This window comes from Musca autumnalis, unplaced genomic scaffold, assembly GCF_047663935.1.
Source record: "Musca autumnalis isolate F117 unplaced genomic scaffold, ASM4766393v1 scaffold_5, whole genome shotgun sequence".
Taxonomy (NCBI): domain Eukaryota; kingdom Metazoa; phylum Arthropoda; class Insecta; order Diptera; family Muscidae; genus Musca; species Musca autumnalis.
The window spans coordinates 111,857,373-111,882,000 of NW_027412088.1; the positions used below are offsets into that span (position 1 = coordinate 111,857,373).

Consider the following 24,628-nt stretch of genomic DNA (forward strand, 5'->3'; position numbering starts at 1 on the left):
TTTCGGCTAATGTTTTACAAGAAGGTTTTTACATCCTGAGAAAAAAAGGCTAAAATACAATGGCTCAAAAATTAACTGTTATATAGGGTAACATCTTCTGAATAAAGTTTTTCTACATTTTGATATCACAAATTCTAAAATTCGGTTGGAAAATTCTAATAAAACATGGACTGGAATTTAAAATGTAGGCCGCTGTTGAAGTGTAGAATAGTACTTGAAAGAAATTAAATATCAATTCAAATAAGTATTAGTACATCAACATTTTCAGTGTTCTCCATATTAAATATTGTTTATTTGTATATTATTCCTTTTCCGCTTACGAAGTGGCGGGCATTTTGCTAGTATTTTATATACGGCATAATCATTGTGTTTGCTTCTTTTTTGGTCAGACGCTGGTGGTACATCTCCGCACAGCTGACTGATACTTTCTAACTTGTTACTTATTATTTTTTCCTAATGGCAGCTCGAAACCCTAATAAAGTCTGGGAGTGTCTGGCGAAAAACAGAGTGAAACACAATCGTTTAATACAAAAGTTAGAAAATTTATTATTCGAAGTTAACAAAAATAAAAATCATTAATAAACATTAATTTTAGAGTCGAAAAAGGGGTGATGTAAAAACCTCCTAGTAACGATAACGTTTATTTCTGCTGTTGAAACGGAATACCAAGTAAATGGAGAAGATGAACAAGATGGCCTGAAATCACAAGGAAATCACATTGAAATATACAGCTAATTTTTCAAAATGTCAAAATATACTTACGGTAACGGCAATTACACCCCATTCACTGGAAGTTTGATATTTAGCCAAACTGAAAACTTTATTTTCGCTAGCTGTAACACAACCGACACTATAGAATGCATGACCAGCAGTTGAGGCGTCATCGGGATAACAGCTTGCAGGCAAAACAAAGCGACCATTTCTTTGATAATCGGTGGGACCATCAAGACCACAGCATTTGAGCTTAAAATAATTATTACAGTTTGATAAAATAATATTCATAGATTTGAGACTTTGGTCTGTTATTGAAACATTAGTTTCTAACTTACCGATTTTTGTGTAGCATCCATGGCACCGGGAGTTTTTAATTCCTCATCCCAAACGGCTTTGATAGTGCTACGGATAATTTTCTTGATTTCATCTGTGGAAGCTGGTTTGATTTTATTGTAGATTTGGCCAATTAAAGATGACAATATGAAGAGAGCGTACTAAAATATATATGGTAGTATACGTTAATGTATAATTTGTATGTATAGAAAAAATCTTCAACTTACAGTGGCAGTCATGCAGACGTGTTCGTGGCAAATACCACAACAACCCAAAATGGCGGCAATCAAATTAATGGCACCCATAGCAATTATAATGTACAATTGTACAATATTGGCCGTTTGCAGCAAAGTTACTCCGAAAACGATCAACACGATTCCAGAAATCTGAAAGTAAAAATATATTAGAATGGTGTAAAATTACATTTCTCTAAATTTTATTAATAAAAGTATTAAACGATTATTATAAACCAAAACCAAAATCATGCGTACTATGATAATTTCACGAAATAATCAAATTTGAAAGGAATATACTTGTTATCTACCCAATGTACCATGTAATACTCATGTGGTTCCCAAATTTTTAATGTTGGGTTTTATTCCAATGCATAAAATGAAAAATTCTAAAATTCAAAAGAAGACGATAAGAATAAAAGTCCAAAAGTGGAATTTTGGGATAGCCTCTGGTTATATGTTTATATTTGACCACTGTCGGACATCTACTTGATACTGATTTTATGCTCGGTTGGTCTTCTCTGATTAGCTGGCTATATATTTTTAATTCTCTAAATAAAGGCAGACATATTTGTCATAAAAATGAAAATTTCAAAATAATAAAATTAGTTCAACGCCTTCTGTAATAACTCTGATGTTTGACCATCAACACCAACACCAAGGCGGTCTACTTTCATTATCATGTTATGTCCAACAAACCTAAAGATATTCCTTATTCCTTAAATTGGAAATTGCTGAGTGTTTTTTTTTTTCTATTTCTCTAGACCATTTGTGACCAATTTTCATCTCAAAAGGTCTTCTCTAATATCGTTCACTTTTGTTGACGTGCCCCAACCAACGTTGGGATATTCGTCATTACAATTAAAATAAAAACCGGGCCGGGCCGACCTTTTTATACCCTCAACCAAAAATTATATTGGAACAGATTTCAGACATTTCGGCTGGCTAAAAGTTCAAAAACACCGAAAAGCAAGCGGCACCGTTCTACAGGTGCTATACTAAAACCGAAATCGGGATGTGTCGTTCTATGGTGTGTATACCAATACGTCAATACGTGGACCTGTAACAGCCCCAACGAAGGCTTTATACCAAATTTCGGCTATTTCGTTTGAATAATGTGGCTACGACCTTTACAATTCCCAAAACTGGAAGGTATGGGGGCTATAACAAAATGTGGACCTGCACCGAAAATTTCTGGGAAACAGTTTTGTTGTCCAAACGAAGACTAAACGCCAAATTTCAGCCCTTTTGATGAGATAATAACGATAAAACCATTAAAATACCTAAAATCGGGAGGTCCGGTTCTATGGCATCTACATCAAAACGTCGACCTATGTATGTCTAAAATGTGTATGTCCTTAGCATTTAGGTAAATGCCTCTTCGAAATACACGGTGCTCCGTAACTAAATTTATATGAAAGGTGCTTACACCTGGGAAGTTTTTGCGGTTTCTGAAACTACAACGTTTATAGATGAGAAAAATCAGAAAACAAGAAAAAATTGCTAGAGGGATTTTCAAATAAATCGCGGTCAAAGTTCACCGCGATATAATGTTTTTCATGCACAAGTTTATGCTTCGTCACCAACTAAAAGTCTGATGAGCACGACAACCAACTTTTGCGCATCGTAATACAAAAACTATTTTTTTTACAAATGTTCATTTTGTGGACATGGCTAGGATCGTTTCGAGTGTGAGTCCACACTACGGCCGTCAACTATAGCTCTTAAAATGAGTCCTCGATTTTGTCTAATCATTGCACATCGTAATCCTTCTTCCAAACTTACGTACACTTCTTCCGGTACCTTCTAAACAAAAGTTCAAACATTTAGGCTTAAGAACAGGTTCAGACTTGATGGCGCATTAAATTTAAACTTTATCGCGGATAGTTCTCGCAGTACTCATTACAATAGTACACTAATACCTCGATTTGCGTTAATGGTTGGTTCCGGCGAACTTCAACGCAATGCGAAACAACAATTTTTAATTGGTTCCAAAAAATTGTTTTTGGATTTTTTCCTAAAGTTTTTACTAAAAATTTAAGCGAATGTGATTTTAATCATCCATTGAAACAAATGTTATGTAAATGATGTTATTAATAACATACAAAAAACATAAAAATCACTCCATTCACAAAAAAAAAACTTAACTAAAAATATTTTAAATTCATTCCTATAAAATTATTTTTTTCATAAATTATTGTCACATATGCGAATCATTCATAGAATTTTATTTCTCTGAGAATTTTTTTTATTATTTTTTTCGAATTAATTTTTTTGGGTTTAACACTACGAGATTTATTTTCGATTTTGCATATAAATTTAATACTAATATCTGTTATGATACACTTTGAGTAAATGAGCGATATGTTCTTCAAACATCCACACATACGGCCATAATTTTAAAAGTAAAATATTTGGGCGTGTTTAATATTTATGCTTGCTAATCAAGTGGTAAAAATATTTTACCAAAATTTGCATACCTTAATGTATATACATATGTATATGTTTGTATTTAGAAACATCCATATGTATAATTATTTTTTATGTGAATTTTTCAATATGAAATAATATAGTTTGAAAAATAATTATTGGTTTTTAAATTATTTAAGTAAATCGAAATTATTTCATTTGTTTATAAACAAAGGAAAACAATTTAATTTTCAATAAATCTTTAAAGTTTTGATGATAATTATGTATCTCCAACACTTGTAGTGATACAAATACAAAATCAAGATTTTTTTAAACGGTATTGAATTGTTTATTTTATTTTTTTAGTATTAAATAATTTTGAATCATATGTTCCCATTTGTGGATTAAGATATCCGCGTGTTCTCATTGTTAAACGAATATAAATTCACACGCCATGCCTAACACCTAAATCCTAAATAATATTTCGCTGCAAACAATAGTTCAAAAACATATTCAACAATAATAACAACATATATATATATATATATATATATATATATATATATATATATATATATATATATATATATATATATATATATATTAAATCAGCACAAACGGCCATGAACTGGCCCAAATTTATTTTGAAATGAAACAAATTGAATGCTTTTAATTTGAGGTAATCAATCAAAATACGTAACGAATTACATATGTATGCGCATAGGTCCATAATCCTTATTGAACATGCTTTCAGTGAATGTTAAGCGAGATCCTTTAAGTGCTACTTATAACACATATCTAATGTAATTTCAAGTAAGAATAAATATATGAATATATCCGTTATAACACTATCTGTGGAACGATTCATGCTTCATTAAACATATGTTTTTAATGAATGATTCAAGACTAAAATCGATACATTGTTCTGATTTCAAGAATCTCGAAATACGACGGCAATAGAAGCAAACAAAGAAGAAGAAAATGGCATCATTCAATCCACGCTTTTAAAGATGCCAACTTTTTACCCCACGCACATACATACTTCACAACAAATATTAAAAATAACTAATTTCGGAATTCATCGCATCATTGAAAACTAAAATGAGTCAATTCAATAACAAGTTTCTGTTGACATCTTTGTTTACAATATATAAATAAATTTTTATTCCAATATTCTGTTTAAAATTAACAGTACTAATCAAAAAAAAAAAAAAAAAAAACAAATTAGCTTTATAACATTTAATATTGTCATGCAAATTTGACAGTTGTCTGATTATATGCATGTATGACGTAATGCGAAGAAAATCACGTGAAGATGTGAGAAGATTAAACATTATTTTCGCAGCTTTCTTTAGCCAATGGACGTACAAACATAAATATAAATAAAGCATATATATAAAACATATTTTATCAATATCTTTACAATTATTATTTATTGGGATTGAAGCCTATTTCTAAATTTAACTGTAAAGACACAACATTTAGTTGTTCTCTTAGAATGTTGATTATGATAATAATTGTGTTCTCGTATTTTTAATTGTAAAGGTAACAAAAGAGCCTACTGACAAAAAATTCGCTCATTTACTCAAAGAGTGTCACCTCTCAAACAATCAAGTTTCGAGAAAAATGCGTTTTACGCGAATACTACTCATCAACTAAAATTACCACTTGGACCATCTTTTTTAAAGGGCTAGCCAGATATCAGTACTAAATTTCTGTGCAAGAACCGGGGTTGTGGAGTCGGAGTCTACGAGTCGGAGTCGAGCAATTTTGTTGGAGTTGGAGTCGACTCCGACTCCGGGCAATTTTTTTCTACATTATAGAAATATAACATTAAATTCGGGACACCAACATTGTTTCAAAAAATCATTATTTATTTTAAAAGAAAAATAGGTAGCTCGAAAAATGAGTTACAGAATTCCACTACAGAATCTAGAAATTCATCGATCGATTTTATTTGTCATATTTTGTCGACCGTTTTATGGCAAAAACGTTAGTTTTTAAGCCAAACATTAATATTTTGACTTTTTCTGTCCACCATTTTCGTAAAATCTAATATTTTTTACAAAATCGATCGATGAAGGACTAGATTTTGATGTTCTTGATAAGTCCACAAAAATATATGGCAATCGGTTTAGTTTTCGAGTTGACACTGAAAAACGCTTTTATAAGAGGGGGTTCGTATACGGCATTTGCCACAAAACTTCGTGGTATTTTTTAAACTAAAATTCAGAAAGCAGATTTTATTATGTTCTTTCAGACGAAGAAAATCTAAAAAAAAGTTTCGTAGTTTTCTTAGATAATATTCATTAAAGATCGATTTTTAAGACTCTCGAAGCATTCTAAAATGTAGGCTTACATCCATTTTAAAACCTTTTCATGAATTGCTTATAATTTTTACACCTGGGAAGTTTTTGCAGATTCTGAAACTACAATGCCCATAGATGAGAAATATCAAAAAACAAAAAAATTGCCGGAGGGATTTTCAAATAAATCGCGAATTAAGTTCACATTTTTAGGGGTTCTTTAGGTTTTCACGATTATGCTTGGAAGTCGCAAGTCCCATTGAATTGGGGCTAAAGAAAATGTTACTTACTTACTTACTTACTTAGCTGGCCCATTACAGAACATTTGTTCTATAGGCCGAACTAAGAAGAGATCTCCATTCCTCTCTATTTGTTGCTTTGCACTCTGGAATACCGCGCCTTTTCATCTCATCATCCACTTGTTTGCGCCACCTATTCCTTGGCCTGCCAATTTTGCGTGCACCGCCATGTGGCATGTATTCATACGCCTTTTTAGCGGGTTCATCATCGTTCATTCTTATGATATGGCCTAGCCAACGCAATCGCTGCATCTCGATACGTTTAACTATATTGATGTTGTTGTATAGCAGATACAGCTCGTGGTTCATGCGACGCCGATATTCACCGTCAACGCAGATTGGTCCGTAGATCTTTCGAAGAATTTTTCTCTCAAACACACCAAGCACTGTCATGTCTGCTTGCGCAAGTACCCATGCTTCGGAGCCATACATCAGCACGGGTAGTATCAGTGTTTTGTAGAGCGTTATTTTTGTTTGACGAGATGTGGCTTTGTTTTTAAACTGCTTACTTAAACCAAAGTAGCATCTGTTGGCCAATACAATTCTTCTTTTTATTTCACAACTGATGTCGTTTGTTGTGTTTACGGAGGTGCCGAGGTAGACGAAGTCTTCTACTACCTCAATATTATAGGAACCAACTTCCACAGTCGTTCCGAGCTCAATGGACGCATTGCGCGTCGACACCATCAACTTGGTCTTCTCACCGTTTACCGCCAGACCCACTTTAGCAGATTCTCCTTCGACCTTTATAAAGGTATCAGTTACTTCTTTTACTGATCGGCCCATGATGTCTATATCATCAGCATAAGCAAGTAACATGTGACTATTGGTGTAGATTGTGCCACTTCTTTTGACGTTTGCCTCTCGTATAACCTTTTCTAGCAGGATGTTGAAGAGGTCACACGAAAGGCTGTCTCCTTGTCTGAAACCTCTTTTGGTACCAAACTCTTCGGAGAGGTTCTTTCCTATTTTAACTGAGGACCTCGTGTCAGTTAAAGTCATTTTACAAAGCCGGATGAGTTTTGCGGGAGTACCAAATTCAAACATGGCTTGGAATACCTTTGAACGCAGCGGGCTGTCGAAGGCTGCTTTATAATCGACAAAAAGGTGGTAGGTGTCGATCTGCATCTCTTGGGTCTTCTCCAGGATTTGCCGCAGGGTAAATATCTGGTCAATGGTGGACTTGCCAGGTCTAAAGCCGCATTGGTATGGTCCAATTATCTCTTTTACCATAGGCTTTAGTCGTTCGCACAATATCCCTGACACGATCTTGTAGGCAATAGGGAGTAGACTTATGCCCCTATAGTTAGAGCATACAGTCTTATCTCCCTTCTTGTGGACGGGGCACAGGATACTCAGGTTCCAATCGTCGGGTACTCGTTCTTCCTGCCAGATGGTGCTAACTAGCTGATGAATACACCTTATCAGCGTGTCGCCTCCGGTTTTGAACAGCTCGGCTGGTAAGCCATCGGCCCCTGCTGCCTTATTATTCTTCAGCCGATTTATTGCTGTCTTTACCTCATCTTGGCTGGGCGGTATACATTCAATACCATCTTCTGGGATTGGGACTGTGGTATCTTCGTCGTCTTCGCTGCTATTGGATACCAACAGATTTGAAAAATGTTCTTTCCATATCCTGAGTACACTATCTGTATCAGTTACCAAATTACCTTGCTGGTCTCTACAGGAGGATGTGCCTGTACCAAAGCCATCAGTTTGATGCTTGACTCTTTGGTAGAATTTTCGGACTTCATTCTGGCTCCCGTACATCTCGATTTTTTCACACTCCCGCTTTTCCATCTCTCTCTTTTTCCTGCGGAAAAGACGTTTCTCCTCTCTCCTTTTCTCCCTGTATCTCTCTCGTGCGCTACGCGTTGCTACGGATTGTAAAGTAGCCTTATATGCCGCATTTTTCTCTTCGGTGGCAGCACGACACTCCTCATCATACCATGGATTCCTTGGTGGAGGTCTCTGGTATCCAAGTATGGATTTTGCGGCTGTTTGCATGGAGTGGGCAATGCTTTGCCATTGCGCTGATATGTTATCGGGATGAGGAGTGCTTTGATTAAGCAATTGGGCTAGTTGAGTGGAATATGCTGTGGCTATCTGTTGTGATTGCAGCTTACCGATGTCTAACTTTCGTGTTGTGTCTGTTCGTACTTTGTTTGCTACGTTTAAGCGGGTGCGTACCTTTGCTGCAACAAGGTAGTGATCCGAATCAATGTATGCGCCTCGGAACGATCGTACATCCAACACGCTGGATGAATGTCTTCCATCTATCACAACATGATCAATTTGATTACTTGTTCTTTGATCTGGAGACAGCCAGGTGCCCTTATGAATATCGAGATGATTAAATCTGGTACTGCTAACTACCATGTTTTTTGCAGCTGCAAAGTCTATCAGCCTCATACCATTGTCAGATCTTTCACTGTGGAGACTGAATTTCCCGACTGTTGGGCCAAAGATATTCTCCTTTCCAATTTTGGCATTAAAATCGCCTAGAATGATTTTAATGTCATGGGCAGGGCAACGGTCATATGTTTCTTCTAAGCGCTCGTAAAATATATCTTTGGTCTGTTCGTCCTTTTCTTCAGTAGGAGCATGAGCGCAAATAAAGCTGATGTTGAAGAATTTAGCTTTTATTCGAATTGCAGTAAGTCTTTCATTCACTGGGGTGAAGCTGGATACCAGATGTTTTAGTCCCCGACTAACTACGAATCCACAACCAAACTCATGATTTACGTCATGGCAGCTATAATACAGTGCGTCACCTTTAGGTGTTGTTGTGACGCCTTTCCCAATCCATCGTATTTCCTGTATGGCAGTAATATCGGCCTTGTACTTTTCAAGTACGTCTGCCAATGCGAAGACTGCACCTTCTCTATAAAGAGTGCGAACATTCCAGGTGCAGATTCGCAGATCATGGTCCTTAAAACGTTTGCGGGGTTCGTCAACTTTAGAGGGGTTTGTTTTTCTTTTCTTTCGTTTTTTCATAGTAGGCTGTTTTTTTCTAGGGGAGCGTTACTAACCCGACGCCCAAACTAGGGATATGTATTACCAAGCAAAAATCGATCTTTCGATCTTTTGATTCTTCCTTTGAACTCAAGAATCGATCTTTCGATCTTTTGATTCTTACTTAGAACTCAAGAATCGATCCTTCGATCTTTTGATTCTTACTTAGAACTCAAAAATCGATTTTTCGATTCTTACGTAGGAATCAAAAATCGATCTTTCGATCCTTTGATTCTTACTTAGAACTCACTTGGATAAAAGAATCGTTCGATCGAGATGACTCCTTAGTTGAAAATGTGAACGTTTTAGTGTACAATGCTTCGCGTTTAACACTGCCGTACCGTTAGATTAACTTTGTTCATCAGTACAACAAATAATATACTATTGTTGTCTTGCTTTTACCAATGTAGTCTGTATATTTCATTTTCGTGGTACATGAAAAAGTCAAAACAGAATTGATCTTTCGATTCCCACTGCAAGAATCGAGGAATCGTAATAAAGAATCGATCTTTCGATTCTCTATGAAGTCAAAACTCGATTCCGATTTTTATATTCTTCAAATCAAAGAATCGAGGAATCGATTACTCGAAAATCGACTTGCGTATCCCTAGCCCAAACCCAAGTTTTTAACGTTCTTATGGGTGAACGCGCGGCACATGTTAGCTCACTACCTTTAACGGGTGTTAAAGGCAGTTCCCCAGGTGACACCACGGGGAGGTCAGTGTCCACTTGAGATGAAAGAGGGACCAAGTTAAATCCTGGGCTTTGCCATGTTAAAACCGGTCAGGACCGTTGCTTGGTATCTTCCATCCCCTACGTCACCCAAAGAAAATGTTGTAGCTATGAAAATTCTGTACATGATTGGCCTTAAAGATTATTTCGTAGGTTTTACCGTTTTTAAGATATAGAAGTTCAAATTGAGACAATGCACTGACTGTATCGCCTCCTTACAAAACAATGTCATTACTGCAATTTCCCAAATTAAACTTATATATCTTGAAAATGGTACAACCTAGGAAAAAATAAATCATCCAATCTTGTAGAGAATTTTCACAGCTTCAACATTTTCTTTAGTTCCATTTTGATATGACTTGCGGTTTCCAAACAAAATCTTGAAGACTTAAGATAAAAACCTAAAAATTTGAACTGAACCTCTATATGTCAAAAATGGTAAAACCTACGAAAAAACCTAAAGGTCAGTCTTGTAGAGAATTTTCACAGCTTCAACATTTTCTGTAGACTCATTTCGATACGACTTGCGGTTTCCAAGCAAAATCGTGAAAACCTAAAAAAACCCTAAAATTGTGAACTTAAATCCCGATTTATTTGAAAATCCCTCCGGCGATTTTTTTTGTTTCTTGATATTTCTCATCTATGAGCATTGTAGTTTCAGAATCTGCAAAAACTTCTCAGGTGTAAGCACCTTCTATTTAAATTTGTTTAAGGCACACCGTGCGCATGCAGTTTTTATGGTTTGTATTGCCCCTTCATTTTCACATATTTTGAAAGCTTAAAGATTTTCTCACGGGGAAGAGTTCCTTCCAAAAATTACTCGTGCAAAAAAACAAACGCCAAAAGCAACAAAAACTTTCTAAATTGTATTTTGTTGCCTTTTTAAATGTAAGGTTCAGTAAAATAATATAGATATGAATGTTACTTCATATTTATGTTCCGTAGTTCAGTACTAATACCCTTTCTAATGCATACGTTAGGATATGCCAACAAATTAGCCTATATGGCCAAATATAGGAAAAAGTTAAACATTTGTGCAAATTTTATTAATTTTAGCGGTATAGGAAGTCGTGAAAAAACCCGGTCTGGAGTCGGAGTCGAGCCACAAATACCTCGACTCCGAAACCCTGGCAAGAACATCCATGATTTGAAGTGTTTTTTGTTGATTTATGCCAAACTCCTAAAATATAAAATAAATCGAAATTTTGTTAAATGCTGTTTCCTAATAGTTATAGTCCACTAAAGTTGGAATTTCACTAAAATTTAGTAACAGAGCAAAAATAAAATATCTCACTTCGTGTAAACGCTACGGAACGTTTCTTAAAGGCAAAAATCCTACCTGCCTAGCAAAAAACAATGAACATTCTTTCTCCAGAAATTTGTGAAATTTGATTCAATATATGGAAAAGTGATTCAAAGGTTGTTGAAATCTAAAATTCGATGCTTTGGGAAATATTGTGCTAAGAGATTGCACTGCATCCTACAGAAAGCCTCTTGTAATAGTACCGTAGATAGGTAGAAGCCACTGCGCATATCACGCAAAAACAGAAGTTGGTCATGAAAACTTATTATGCAATTCTGGGGAGACTGCCAGGTTTGATGTATGGACAATTAATGTGATCATAATATTGTGTATATTTGAAGGATAATGGAGTCTTTTTGAATATCTACATAGGTAATAAATTTCTATATTTTGGGAATTAGATGGGGTTATTTGTCCCTAATAGGTAGAAACCCGCAACAAACTATATAAAAACCTGGGATTTGTTAAGCGTTGGAGTAAGGAATTCTTAGATCCCTTAGTCACAAAGCAATTGTATATATCCTTTGTTCGCTCCAATCTGGAGTATGGATCTATTATTTGGAACCCTGCATATCCTATTCATGCTAAGGTCATTGAATCTGTCCAAAAGCAGTTTCTTTTGTTTTGCCTGAGAGGTCGTGGTTGGAATTCACAAACTTTACCCTCATATGAACATAGATTAAACTTAATAAAGTTGCCCACATTAAAAAGTCGTCGGACAATGCTAAATGTAACTTTTATTTTAAACGTAATTCATGGCAAAATAATTTCAGATTTTCTATTAAACAGAATCCGTTTTTATGCCCCTATTAGACCCACACGTAATTACTCACTTCTTCATATTAATTATTTTACATCCGATTATGCAAACAACGATCCACTCCGCCGTCTCCTTCTTGAATTTAACAAATTATATAATCTTATAGATCTGTCTGAAAATCGTGAGTCATTAAAAAGAAAATTAATCATATACCTTAACACATAGTTTCTACATCAACGGTTGAAATTAATTCAGTTTTTGTATATAATTAGTTAGTAGTCTAGTCTGTAAGGATTTTGTATCTATAGACTTAAGTAATAAAAAAAAAAAAAAAAAAAAAAACTGGTTGCAATATAGTACTTTAATTGCTGTAAAAAGTTAATATAGGTAAAAATACCAGACCTCTGGATCCAACCCGTTTTTAACTGTATTTACCGTTATAAAATCAAAAAATGAAGTGACCCACAGAAACCAAAGGTATTTTCGTCCAGCAAACCCGAATTGGTACCTCAGAACCTCTAATCATTAAACTGTTCCAATTGGGGAAGGGATCAATATTAAAATGTGCAAAACTACACTATGACAACTACACAGAAAAGAAATTTTAATATAAATTTCCATATTACTTTGCCCAAAAAAAGTTTTTTTTTTGTTTTTTGTCTGTTCCAAAACTGCAATAATCTACTAATTTTTACTATTTTTTGTTATTATAAATGAAAAATTGTTATCGTAGTAAAAATTTGTAGATTCTTGCAGGTTCTGGATTTATTTTTGTGCTTATACTTTTGAGCATTGGTGAAACGAGAACGTACATACATATTAGTTTTTGAAGTGCAGTTATTTATGCTGCATAATAAAACCAAATCTGCTTGTACACATTTTTCCGTTAGTTATGTCGAAAATAACGGGATTTTCTAAATTTTTATTTTACTACGCAGACTTATGTATTTGACCAAGAGCATATCAAAATTTTTTTTTATATTTTTATCTAAAATACCGTTATACAAACCATACCCAAATGTAGTTAACACCTTAAAATATTCGAGTATCTTATTCGTTTCCAGACAATTGATTTTTGCAACGAAAAAAAACTCAAATCACACCACTGTGTTCCGCGATATTTGCAGAATACGTAATAAACGTGACAGACATCCTATTTATTATAGGTTAGTTAAGTGCCAAATTAAATAATAAACTTACACGAATTTGCGAAGCAGATTTCATTGCAAGCTATTTAAATTCAAAACATGTAAATAAAATCAACTTGAGCGCGCGTACTATTCAAGTTTATTCCATTGAAACTGAAAGGTAATTACAAATTATAGTTATGCATTTGGGGCTACTTCCATATACAAGTATGTTTTGAATTTAAAGATAATGTACGAGTATATTATTTTACGATACAATTGTAAGATGTTGACTCATTCAATAATGAATGCCCTTATACAACATAGGGCAAATATTCAATGGGTATTTTTGTCAATTAAAAAGTGTTTTTACCAATTCACGGGTACTTACCCACTGAATATTTAAAAGATAAGGTAGAACAACAATATTTATGCCTACAACAACACTTTTGTTGTCATTGTGGATAATATTATGCCCCATAAAGATTTACCGCCCGCTTTAAGATATTTTGGCATCATTTTAAGTTTTCCTTCACTTCCAACCCTAAAATAATAGTTCCAGTAGTTAATGAGGATTTGGGTCCAACTTTTGATTTTTGTTTAACTTCGTATTATAATATAATTTTAATTTTTAAAATTTTATATTATTATTTTTCAAATAACCTTAAAAATTTTAAAACAAGTTAGTAACGGTTATATGGCGGGCAAAACGTCGATATTTCACAAAAACTCAATTGTGACTACCGAAATTCATAATTTTTATACCCTCCACCATAGGATGGGGGTATATTAAGTTTGTCACTACGTTTGTAACTACTCGAAATAATCATTGTAGACCCCACAAAGTATATATATTCTTGATCAGCGTGCAATTCTACATCGATATAGCCATGTCCGTCCGTCTCTCCGTCTGTGGAAATCACTCTAGCGTCCGAACGGATTGACGTAGGTTGATGAAATTTTGGGAAAATATGTTATATTTACGTAGGACTTTTGGTATTGAAAGCGGGCTATGTAGGTCCACGCTTTCGTATAGCCCCCATACAAAATGACGCGTGACGCGTCGTCGTTTTAAGGAATTTTTAAGATATTTGGCCCATTTTACCACCGAATTGGTTGTAATTTGGTACTTTGTGTCTCCAGAGGCCAAAAAATATTCCTACCAAAGTTGGGTTATATAGGTCCACGTTTTGGTATAGCCCCCATATAAGGCCCCATATAAAGTAAGCGTCATTTTAATATATTTTGAATGTATTAGACCCATTTGACCACAGAATTGGTTGTAATTTGGTATTTTGTGTCTTCAGAGGCCAGAAAACATTCCTACCAAAGTTGGGTTATATAGGTCCACGTTTTGGGTATAGTCCCCACATAGGACCCCTTATAAAGTACGCGTCATTTTAATATATTTTGAATGTATTAGACCCATTTGACCAAAGAATCGGTTGTAACTTTGTATTTTGTGTTTCCAGAGGCTAAGAAACATTTCTACCATAAAATGTTTATATAGGTCCACGTGTTGATATAGCCCCCATAATACAATATCTCCCGATTTTCGATAATTTGAACGTTTTAGCCTCATTATCACACCGATATGGCTGAAATTTGGTATTTAGTCTTCTTTAGGCGTATAAAACTTTCCCCCAGAAATTTGTAGGTATAATTCCACGCCATCATATAGCCCCCATAGAACGGTACCTTCCGAATTTCGGTATTTTGAAGGTTGTGGCCACATTAATGCACCGAAATGGCTGAAATTTGTGGTGGAGGGTATAAAAAGTTCGGCCCGACCGAACTTAACGCTTTTCTTACTTGTTTGCTTTAATTTTGTCGGAAACCAAAAAAATTGCAGAGTTCCACTATAGCTCGATTTTGTAGCATCTAGTTCCCATATAGGCTTTCCAAACCCCCTACTAAAATATGGAGGCTATATTAATTTTGCCAATGCGTTAGTAATTGCTATAAAAACACTGTGCGACAAAAAAATGACAAGGAAAACTGAGTAGATTATGAAAGGAGAGCTAAAAATATGAGACATGTGTAACGGCGTTTTTAAAGTTTACATCGGAAAGTAACCAAAGTAGGAGGGGCAAGTTCCTCGCATTTCTAGTTTTTTTCGAAATATTCGAGTTAAGATATCTTAAAATCCTTGCATTCCATGTATATAGTGTCTTTGGCAACATTACAGAGAAGTATGTGGGGAATATTTTTGTTAGAAATTTTAACCCTAATAAGGTTAACTGGGTCTTTATGGTTCTTTTTTCGAAAATCGTTCAAAACTCCTTTAAAATGTGATTATATAAAATCCAAATATTCTACAGAATTATTCGTCATAAATATTCACTATAGGTCTCAGAATACACCAAATCTGTAAATCTTATCTAATCTTGATCATCATAAAATTGTAAATCGATAGCCATGACTATCTGAAGAAACACCACCACTTTCCGAGTTTAGACTTTTTTCAATACAATTAGTTGTAATTTAGCACTCCTGTCATAGGTATAGACAAAAAGTATTGCAATATGATCAATTCGTTTGAAATTGTTCAATGTTTCGTTTGTTCGTATAAAACATGTATTATAAAAACTTGTATTTATTACAATTTACATATATTTGGAATAAAACATATTTTAGTTTGCTTCAAAGGAAGTATTCTTCCTTGATAATCTTAAAATTTTTAATAAGAATTCATTTGAAATACAATTTAATTTACATTTGGAACATATTTTTATCTTTATCTATACATTTTAATATTATGAATATTAAATTATAAAGCATACATATGTTCACACGTACATATGTATGTACAAATGTGTTTTATATCCATACCTGAAGACAACAACCAAATTGTTTTGTTTCCTAATGTTGATGCTTGATGATTAACATTTAAAGAACAAGCTACACTTTCAATCGTACATACAAATATTTTGTTTATTTGTATTTCTAATAAAACAAAAAGATTCTGAATAAGGCCTGAAGATGATATCATCAACATCATCATCATCATTGGTAGTAGTTAACGCCCGAGACAACTTTTAGCTATATTTGTTTGAGGTGAAATTATTCGCATATTACAACAATGGTGGTTGGCTTATCGAAAATATTTATGAGTTATCATTCCAGTATTGTCCATTTTTGTTAATAACATTATTGGTACTTACGCCATAAATAACATTGAAGATATTCAAGATGCATTTCATGCAGTCCGATGTACAGCCCATTTTAACTAAATTTGAAAGAAAGTAAAAAGTGAATTTTGATTCATATACACCTTGACTCAATGATCACTGAGTTTCTATTTTATCAGATTGATGATTTTTTATAATTAAAAAAACAAATTTTAATCACTTTTTCTGTCAAGTTTTTTTTTTTTTTTGTGATTTTTTTTTTTTTGGAAAGACAGCCGCCGAGAAATGGCTAAAACAAGTTGTTTATATAGTATTTATTTGCGTTCAGATATCCAAAATATGTTTATGTACATATGTATTTATATGTTTGTTTGTATATACCAATTTGTTTTTATTTGTTTTTGCACGAATATGTATTTGTTTCTTGATTTTATGCTGTCACCGTTGAAAATCAAACGCGTTGTTTTCAAATTTTTGAATATTCGATTAAAACAAACGAATTGGAAGTCAACAAAATGCGGTAGAGTGGGAGCAAACACGTCTGCCGTCGATGATCGCTTTGTATATTCTGAAGTTGTCCGAATATCGTTTTTTATTTTGGACTTCACCTTTTCGTTTGTGCTGGCGGACAGTTGAAATCGGCAATGATGAATGAACGAATGCTGTTAGGTTAACAGCAGAGAATATTTGTTAACAGAAATACAACGTGAAATCAAACAAAATTAAATATATTTATTGTTCTGACTTAATAAAAAGCTCGCTTCATGTAAGCTCGATAAAGTTGGAACATTGCTCAACACTCGATTTACACGTGAATAGTTTTTATACCCTACTCAACTCCTTTGGTAAGAGGTATTATATCATTGTGTATTTGTATGTAACATGCAAAAGGCAGCGAGATAGACCCATAATTCCTTTTAGGGGTATATACTCGTATAAAGGGTGAGAGGATCCTAATTTTTTAAAGAACATTATTTTGCATTTATTTTTTTTATGTTAATGTCTCTCAAATATTGGCCGCATCTACGTCTTAGGCGGTCTTTCCGTATTATCCAATTTTCGCCGAATCATTCGAACATTTCGACTAGTAACTGATGAAGGACAAGCGTGATGTTTTGCCCTAAGGCCTGAATCGAAGCAAACATGTCATTTTAGACTTTACATATCCCCACAGGAAAAAGTATAATGGTGTGATATCACACGATCTTGGTGCTCAATCGACCGTCCCAAAAAATTTAATTGTCTGCTCATCGAAGTGTTCTCTTAATAAACGCATTGATTGCTGCTAACGACTAACTTTCTGAGTCGTTTTATGCATGTCCGTCTGTCCATGTATTTTTGTCATCAAAGTACGGGTCGCATTTATTGTCCGATTCAAGTAAAAATTGGGGAAGGTAATTTTTTGGCCAAAGGACGAACGGTATTTCTTTTGGTAAAAATCGGTTCAGATTTGGATATAGCTCCCATATATATTTTCGGCCGATTTTAGGTATTTGTAACACCAATCACGAAAATTCTGTCCGATTTTGATAAAATCTAAAAAGTGTGACTAAAACAAAAGTTTATATTGAAATTGTTTCAAATTTGGATATATCTCCCATTGGTACATCAATCACGCTACGTATGTCCAATTTCTATGGAATTTAAAATGTGTGACGGAATTTGAACTAGAAATAAGTTTGCTAATTTATATTCAAATCGGTTCTGATTTTGATGAAATTTGAAACATGTAACAAAATTTTATCCAGACAAAAGTTTGCAAAATTATATTGAAATCGGTTTATATTTCGATATAGCTCCCATATATTTGTAATTAGGGTATCATCGGGTAGGGTATCATCGGGTAGGTTATCATTAGACAGCGGAATCCTATGCAAATGCATATATGGTTAGGATCAGGGACGTACGCAGGGGGGGGGCACGGGGGGCCCGGGCCCCCCCCGAAATAGTTTGGTCGAACAAAATTTATTAAGCTACAGTAACCAATTATTAAATCTTTTCTTTGTCATAAACATTTTTTATGTTAGGAGATTTCAAATGAAAACTTATATGTCTATCTTATATATGTGATGTTTCTGTACAGAAAACGTACATCAAGTCAAGTTATGTAAGATTTTTTTTCAAATTTTTTGTTTGTATACTCCTTTTGGGAGAAACTTCCAATGAAATCTGAATTACGTCTTCATGCCACATCATTCCTCTATTCAATACGAATTCCGTAATGAATATACTCCATATTTGTTATGTCTTATTCAAGCTATATTGAGGTCTCGAGGCTTTACACTCATCCTGAATCCAAAATAATTCAGTATTGTGGGAATGGAAGTGCATGAAAAATGTGTATTGGACAAAATGTATGAAGCGTTCTTCGTGGACTATATATTGAAAGCCAATTAGAAATTTGTTTCGCTGCCTTCACCACCATTTTTTTTACTTGTTGCTAAACAAGAGGAGAAAATTATGAAGAAAAATGAATTTGTGTTCGTCAAAATCTGCTAAAATCTGCTATATGTAGCATACTCACTTGCATTTTTTTCCCTATAATTGCACATATCGCTCATTTATATTTCAAAAAATCAAGTTTCGGGAAAAACGCGTTTTAAGTTGCGGAATGAAATTTGACTTCCCAACTTAAAAAGGTTAATACACAAAAAATAAAATAACTATTGGGATCATCTTTTGAACAGATCTTGCCAGATATTCGTGCTAAATTTCTGTGCAAGATCAAGCACGATTCGAATTGTTTTAGTGCTTTATAACCTCAAAAAACCTTTTTGTTGATTTATGCCAAACTCTTAGAAAACAAGCTGTAACTCGTTGATTTTTAGAGATATCAACATGAAAATTTGACACAAAATAAAATAGAAGTCGTAGAAAAACTAGAAATTGCTAACTCAAAAACCCGTTTTTGAGTTATGCCACTCTTTGAGTAAATGAGCGATATGTTTGGACGGACAGCTCGTCCGTCTGTATCTCAGTGGTCTGTCAGGCTGGAGCGCATGATAACTTTCGAACGGATCAACCGATTTGGTCAACGTTTTGGATCTCGTAAAGCAAAAACTTTCGCTAAAATGGTAGTAATCGATTCGATCTGAATTTTGCACATCGCAGTATTTCTTCCAGAAATATATCGAACCCAAAATTGATTATATCGGTCCAGTTCTTCAAATAAATTTTTTTCCAAATGTACAACAAGTTCCAAGAGAATATGTGTGGCCAACATCTTCATGTACGTCCCTCTCAAAATTCAACATAAGTGCAGCTTAAGACTGATCCTTTGGACTTTTTTGACATTTGTAGTCTTGTTTACTGCGATATCAAATTTTGAGGAGGAAAGTCCATGCTTCAAAGCTCTAAATATTAAGGAGACCAACTGAAATGGCTTTTGGGCGCAGTAACTATTTATAGATGAGAAAAAAAAATCGCCGGAGGAATTTTCAAATAAATCGCGATCAAAGTTCACATTTTTTGGGTTATTTTAGGTTTTCACGATTTTGCGTGGGAACGACAAGTCCTATCGAAATGGGACTAAAGAAAATGTTAAAGAGGATTTGCACTGCTACAACATTTTCCTTAGTTGCCTTTCGATAGGACTTGCCGCTTCCAACTGAAGTTAGTTAAGGACACCATACATGACATTGTTTTATAAGAAGGCGATACAGTCAGTGCATTGTCCTAATTTGAACTTCTATATCTCATTATTTAGTCCCATTGCGATAGGACTTGCAATTTCCAAGCAAAACCGTGAAAACCTAAAAGACACCTAAAGATGTGAACTTTGACCGCGATTTATTTAAAAGTCCATCCAGCGATTTTTTCTTGTTTTTGGATTTTTCTCATCTATGAACATTGTAGTTTCAGAAACTGCAAAAACTTCCCAAGTGTAAGCACCTTTCAATTAAAGTTAGTTAAGGCGTTCTTTAACATTATACCAAAAGTATACCGGAACAACAATCATGAAAATTTTCGACTTATATTATTTTGTCACGACTTAGCTAGAGTTTGCCAATTGTCCAAACATGAGTTTTGTAGTCTCAAACAGAACTCTGAGAAGGATTTGGAGTCTATGAAACGTAGTCTGTATCGTCCGTTTTTAAATTTCTAAAGTTTTTAATTAATCAAATTTGGCGTTTTATGGCATTAAATAATAGTTTATTCTTAGGTTATCGACACAATAGCTAGATATAGAAGTCCAATCTGTGCACGGAGATTCGTGTTATTCTTCTTTTTAAAGGTAATTAATTTATAGAAGTCGTATGGGTATTTCGACATGTAATTAAAAAAATGAGGCGTTATGTTCGGGTCGAACTATACCCCTATACCCTATAACTCCTGTATAACTCAATTCGTCCTACTCGCGAATATAGTTAAGTAGGGATTGGATTAAAACGTGGATATATTTTAACCACTTTCTGCATGGAGGCTCTTTCACAAAAAGGAATCCCAAAATCTGTATTACAGCTGATATTCTAAAAATTGTTGTTTTGTTGTATTAAGAGCTTTGAAATACTGAAAATCTTGCGATAGCAGAAATAATGGCAATTCTCTGTACTTTTAAAATTCTGGGATATACCATAACGTTGACCTATATTTTTTAATCATATAGGTCCAAAATACTGAAAACGGGGCGCAACTTTTATATGGCGACTATACCAAACGTAGTTTCAATTTCAATTCTAAATATCTTATATTTAGCGTATATTTCATACTCTGTAAAAAGTTAAAATTGTATCCTAAATATTGTGATCTTTCTCTAATGAATTTTTATACTTTGTGTCAATATTTCATATAAAATCAACAGCAAAACCTTAAAAAAGCTTTACGTTACCCTACATACCATTTTAAAATTTCATGATTTTTGGTCAAGTTGGGCCCCCCCCGAAATTAAATCCTGCGTACGTCCCTGGTTAGGATGGTCTGATTCTGATTAGACAGAAACTCGTTTTATCACAAAACAAGTGAGCAAAGGCTATAGTCGGGACGGGGCCGACCATGTGATACCCTACACCACTACCCCTGTGCATAAGTTTTTCACTGGTAAATATTTCATTGAGGGAATATAATCCGACTACCAACAAACATAGTATGCCTCTTTCTCTCTGGGACCCCCATAAGCAACCAAAATTTCGTGACCATCCGATCAAAATTACGACCTGTAGCGTGATTGCAAAAAGTGGAAGAATTGGATGCATTACCGACTATTATGGTATCTCCCTAGTTTGACCACATTCGCCAACCTACTTTACACCAATGTAAAGTTAATATTTTCTTCTTCCATTGACAGGCTTTGCCGTTGGAAATAATAAAACTTTGAATTTGTCTCCACATGAGTTTTTCCCCATTCCGACCCCTAAATATTATCCGACTATCACCAACATCAATAGGCTTCCTCCTCTGTGGGGCCCCCATCTACCCATCAAAAATTCGTGACTATCTGATCAAAATTTCAACCTTTAGCGTTATTACAAATAATGGAAAAATTGGATATATTACTGACTTTTGCGATATCTAGGTTGTAAGTGGGCAATTACGCCAACATACGTTGCATTAATATAAGGGAGATCGTTTCTTCTTCCATTGACGGACTTTACTATTGGAATACTCCTACCAGAAGCGGAGATATTCGCATAAGGAAAACATTTACTTTTCTCCACATAAGCTTTTCGCTTATTCCGACTTCTGAGTATTGTCCGACTATCACCAAAATTAATAGACCTCTTCCTCTGGCCTGCATCAACTCCCATAAAATTCGTGATGATCCGATCAAAATTGCAACCTGCATCGTGATTACAAAAAATCGGAAAATGGGATGCATTACCAACTATTGCGATATCTCTGTTGTTTGACCATCTACACCACCCTACTTTGCATTATTGTAAAGGTGGGATATTCTACTTTCGTAGTCAGGCTTTGCTTTTGGAAGTTCCCCATCCAAAGCTGTGATATTCGTCATTATTATTAATATCGCAAAAATGAAAAGTTGGGTTGTATTAGCGACTATTGTGATATCTTCGTTGTTTGACCACCACGATAACCTACTATATATACATCGTTGTAAAGGTGATATTTTCTACTTTCATTAGCAGGTTTTGCTTTTGATATACCCCTTATAGATGCGGAGATATGCTTTGAAATAAAACGTTAACTTTTTCTCCAAATAAGTTTTTTTGCCCATTCCGACCCCTAAATATTATCCGACCATCACAAAAATCAATAGGCTTCTTCCCCTCCGGGACCCCTATCAACAACCAAAATTTGGTGACGATTAAAATTGCGACCTGTAGCATGATTACAAGGTTTAGATGGACAGACGGACGGATACACATATCCAGATCGACTCAGCTCGTCGAGACATTCATTTTGGTATATACATATAAGTATGGGTCTACGACCATTATTTCAATGCGTTACAAACTTTTTGGCCAAAACCAACTTACAATACATCACTATGTGGGGAGGGTATAATAAAACGAATTAGACCCAGACAATTTTGCATATCTTACAGGATTGCGGTCTGAATATCCAACCGAAAGGGCTGAAATTTGGTATTATGTCCTCTTTGGGGGTATGAAACTTTACACCTGAAATTTGTCTGCAAAGCTCCACGTCTTCATATACATAGCTCCCTTTGAACACTACCTCCCTATTTCCGATATTTTGAAGCTATAACACTGAAATGGATGACATCATTTATTAAATATTCGTTGGGGGTATGAAACTTTCCACCTGAAATTTGTTGGTATAGGTCCACGTCTTCATATAGCCCCCATAGAACGGTACCTCCCGATTGCCGGTGTTTTGAAGGTTGTGGTAATAAGTCTTCCTAGGGGACATAAAACTTTCCACCTGAAATTTGTCGGTATAGGTCCACGTCTTCATATAGCCCCTATAGAACGGTATGTTCCAATTTTCGGTATTTTGAAGATTATGGCTGTTGTTATACATTTCTCTATTTTATTGACTTGTCTAAAGGCAATTTTAAACAGAAAAATTGTGCACACAAGCAGTTTCGTACCTTTTAATGAAATATTTGTTGCATAAAAAAATTTATGCATTTTGCATAATTAAATCGAAATTTAATCGAAATCCAATAATATGACCCGTTCCAAAATTTGACATGAATCTGACCAAAAATAGGGTGTTGTATAAAATTCCGCTGTCTAGTTATCATATAGTCGACCCCGCCCGACTTTGATCCTTTCTACACTGGAATTGCGTTTTATTAAACTGGTGGTGCGGACAGGAAATCTGAAATTTAGTATTAAGTTAATGAATTTAGTAATTATTGTTAATGCATGTCTGCGACTCCTGCGGTGAGAAAATTTACTAAATTAACAATTACAATCGAAGTAACTGACAATCTTCTATCTGGGTTTGTTACCATGACACCATGATAATCCTCAAAAATTAATTTTTCAAATTAATTTTTACAGGTTTTTGGCGTTCGGGTAAGATTTAGAGTTTTGATGTATTCTAGGACCTATTTTAAAATAGGATCACATATTAAAGGAGGCTAAAAACGTGTTTGGAAAAAATAGTGTATTTGTACCGGTATCCCCATATTGAAAGTATTTTTTCCAAACATTCCTTTGAGACAATTCCGCACGAAGTGACATTCAGAAAATATTGTCACTTTGATGACACCACAAAAATAAAGACACCTCAGGAAAAGGATTACCTATGACAAATTAAAGTGCCTGATGGGCACGATAATTGTCGAAAGGAGTGATTGACATTGGTCTAACCATTGCACATCGTAATATTTCTTTCACACTTAAATCAGGGACTATATTTGGCCTCTTCCTTCGGTACCTTTCCACAAGTGTTCAAACATTTAGGCTTGGATACATTTTAAGCTTTATTTTGGATACTTCTCACAGTACTCATTACAAGAGTAATGTTTTGGAAAAACTACCCATACTGGGTTTTGCTTCTTTCATTATGTCACAGCATGAGGGTATATCTCTGCCTGCAAAGCCGACTGGTACTTCTTTACTCGTTTGTACAGATTTAAATTATACAAGGGAGCATATGATAACTTTGTAATTCCTCACACCCCTACCATAGGACATCCTTTTTATGTATGTTGATATTTTGGACCGCAGGGGTAAAATTTATGCAAAACTACTGGGATGTAAATTCGAAAATGTACTGCTCGAAATGTTTTGCAGATACATGTCGGTCATTTACTCAAAGAGTATCACATCTCAAAAAACGCATTTTAAGTCAACGATTGAAATCTGACTTCCCTACTAAGAAAGATTAT

The 24,628-nt window shown here is 34.6% G+C and overlaps 1 protein-coding gene across 1 annotated transcript; it reads right to left on the reverse strand.

Annotated features, from left to right (window-relative positions):
• Nucleotides 1-521: 521 nt before the first annotated feature.
• Nucleotides 522-17,032, reverse strand: Tsp42Ek (Tetraspanin 42Ek). The gene is made up of 6 exons (XM_073988476.1): nucleotides 16,971-17,032; nucleotides 16,396-16,460; nucleotides 1,275-1,433; nucleotides 1,050-1,208; nucleotides 763-963; nucleotides 522-696 (listed from the first exon to the last, which is right to left on the reverse strand). Exons 2-6 carry the CDS (start codon nucleotides 16,453-16,455, stop codon nucleotides 625-627), a joined length of 651 nt encoding a protein of 216 aa, XP_073844577.1. The 5' UTR covers nucleotides 16,456-16,460; nucleotides 16,971-17,032; the 3' UTR covers nucleotides 522-624.
• Nucleotides 17,033-24,628: the final 7,596 nt, after the last annotated feature.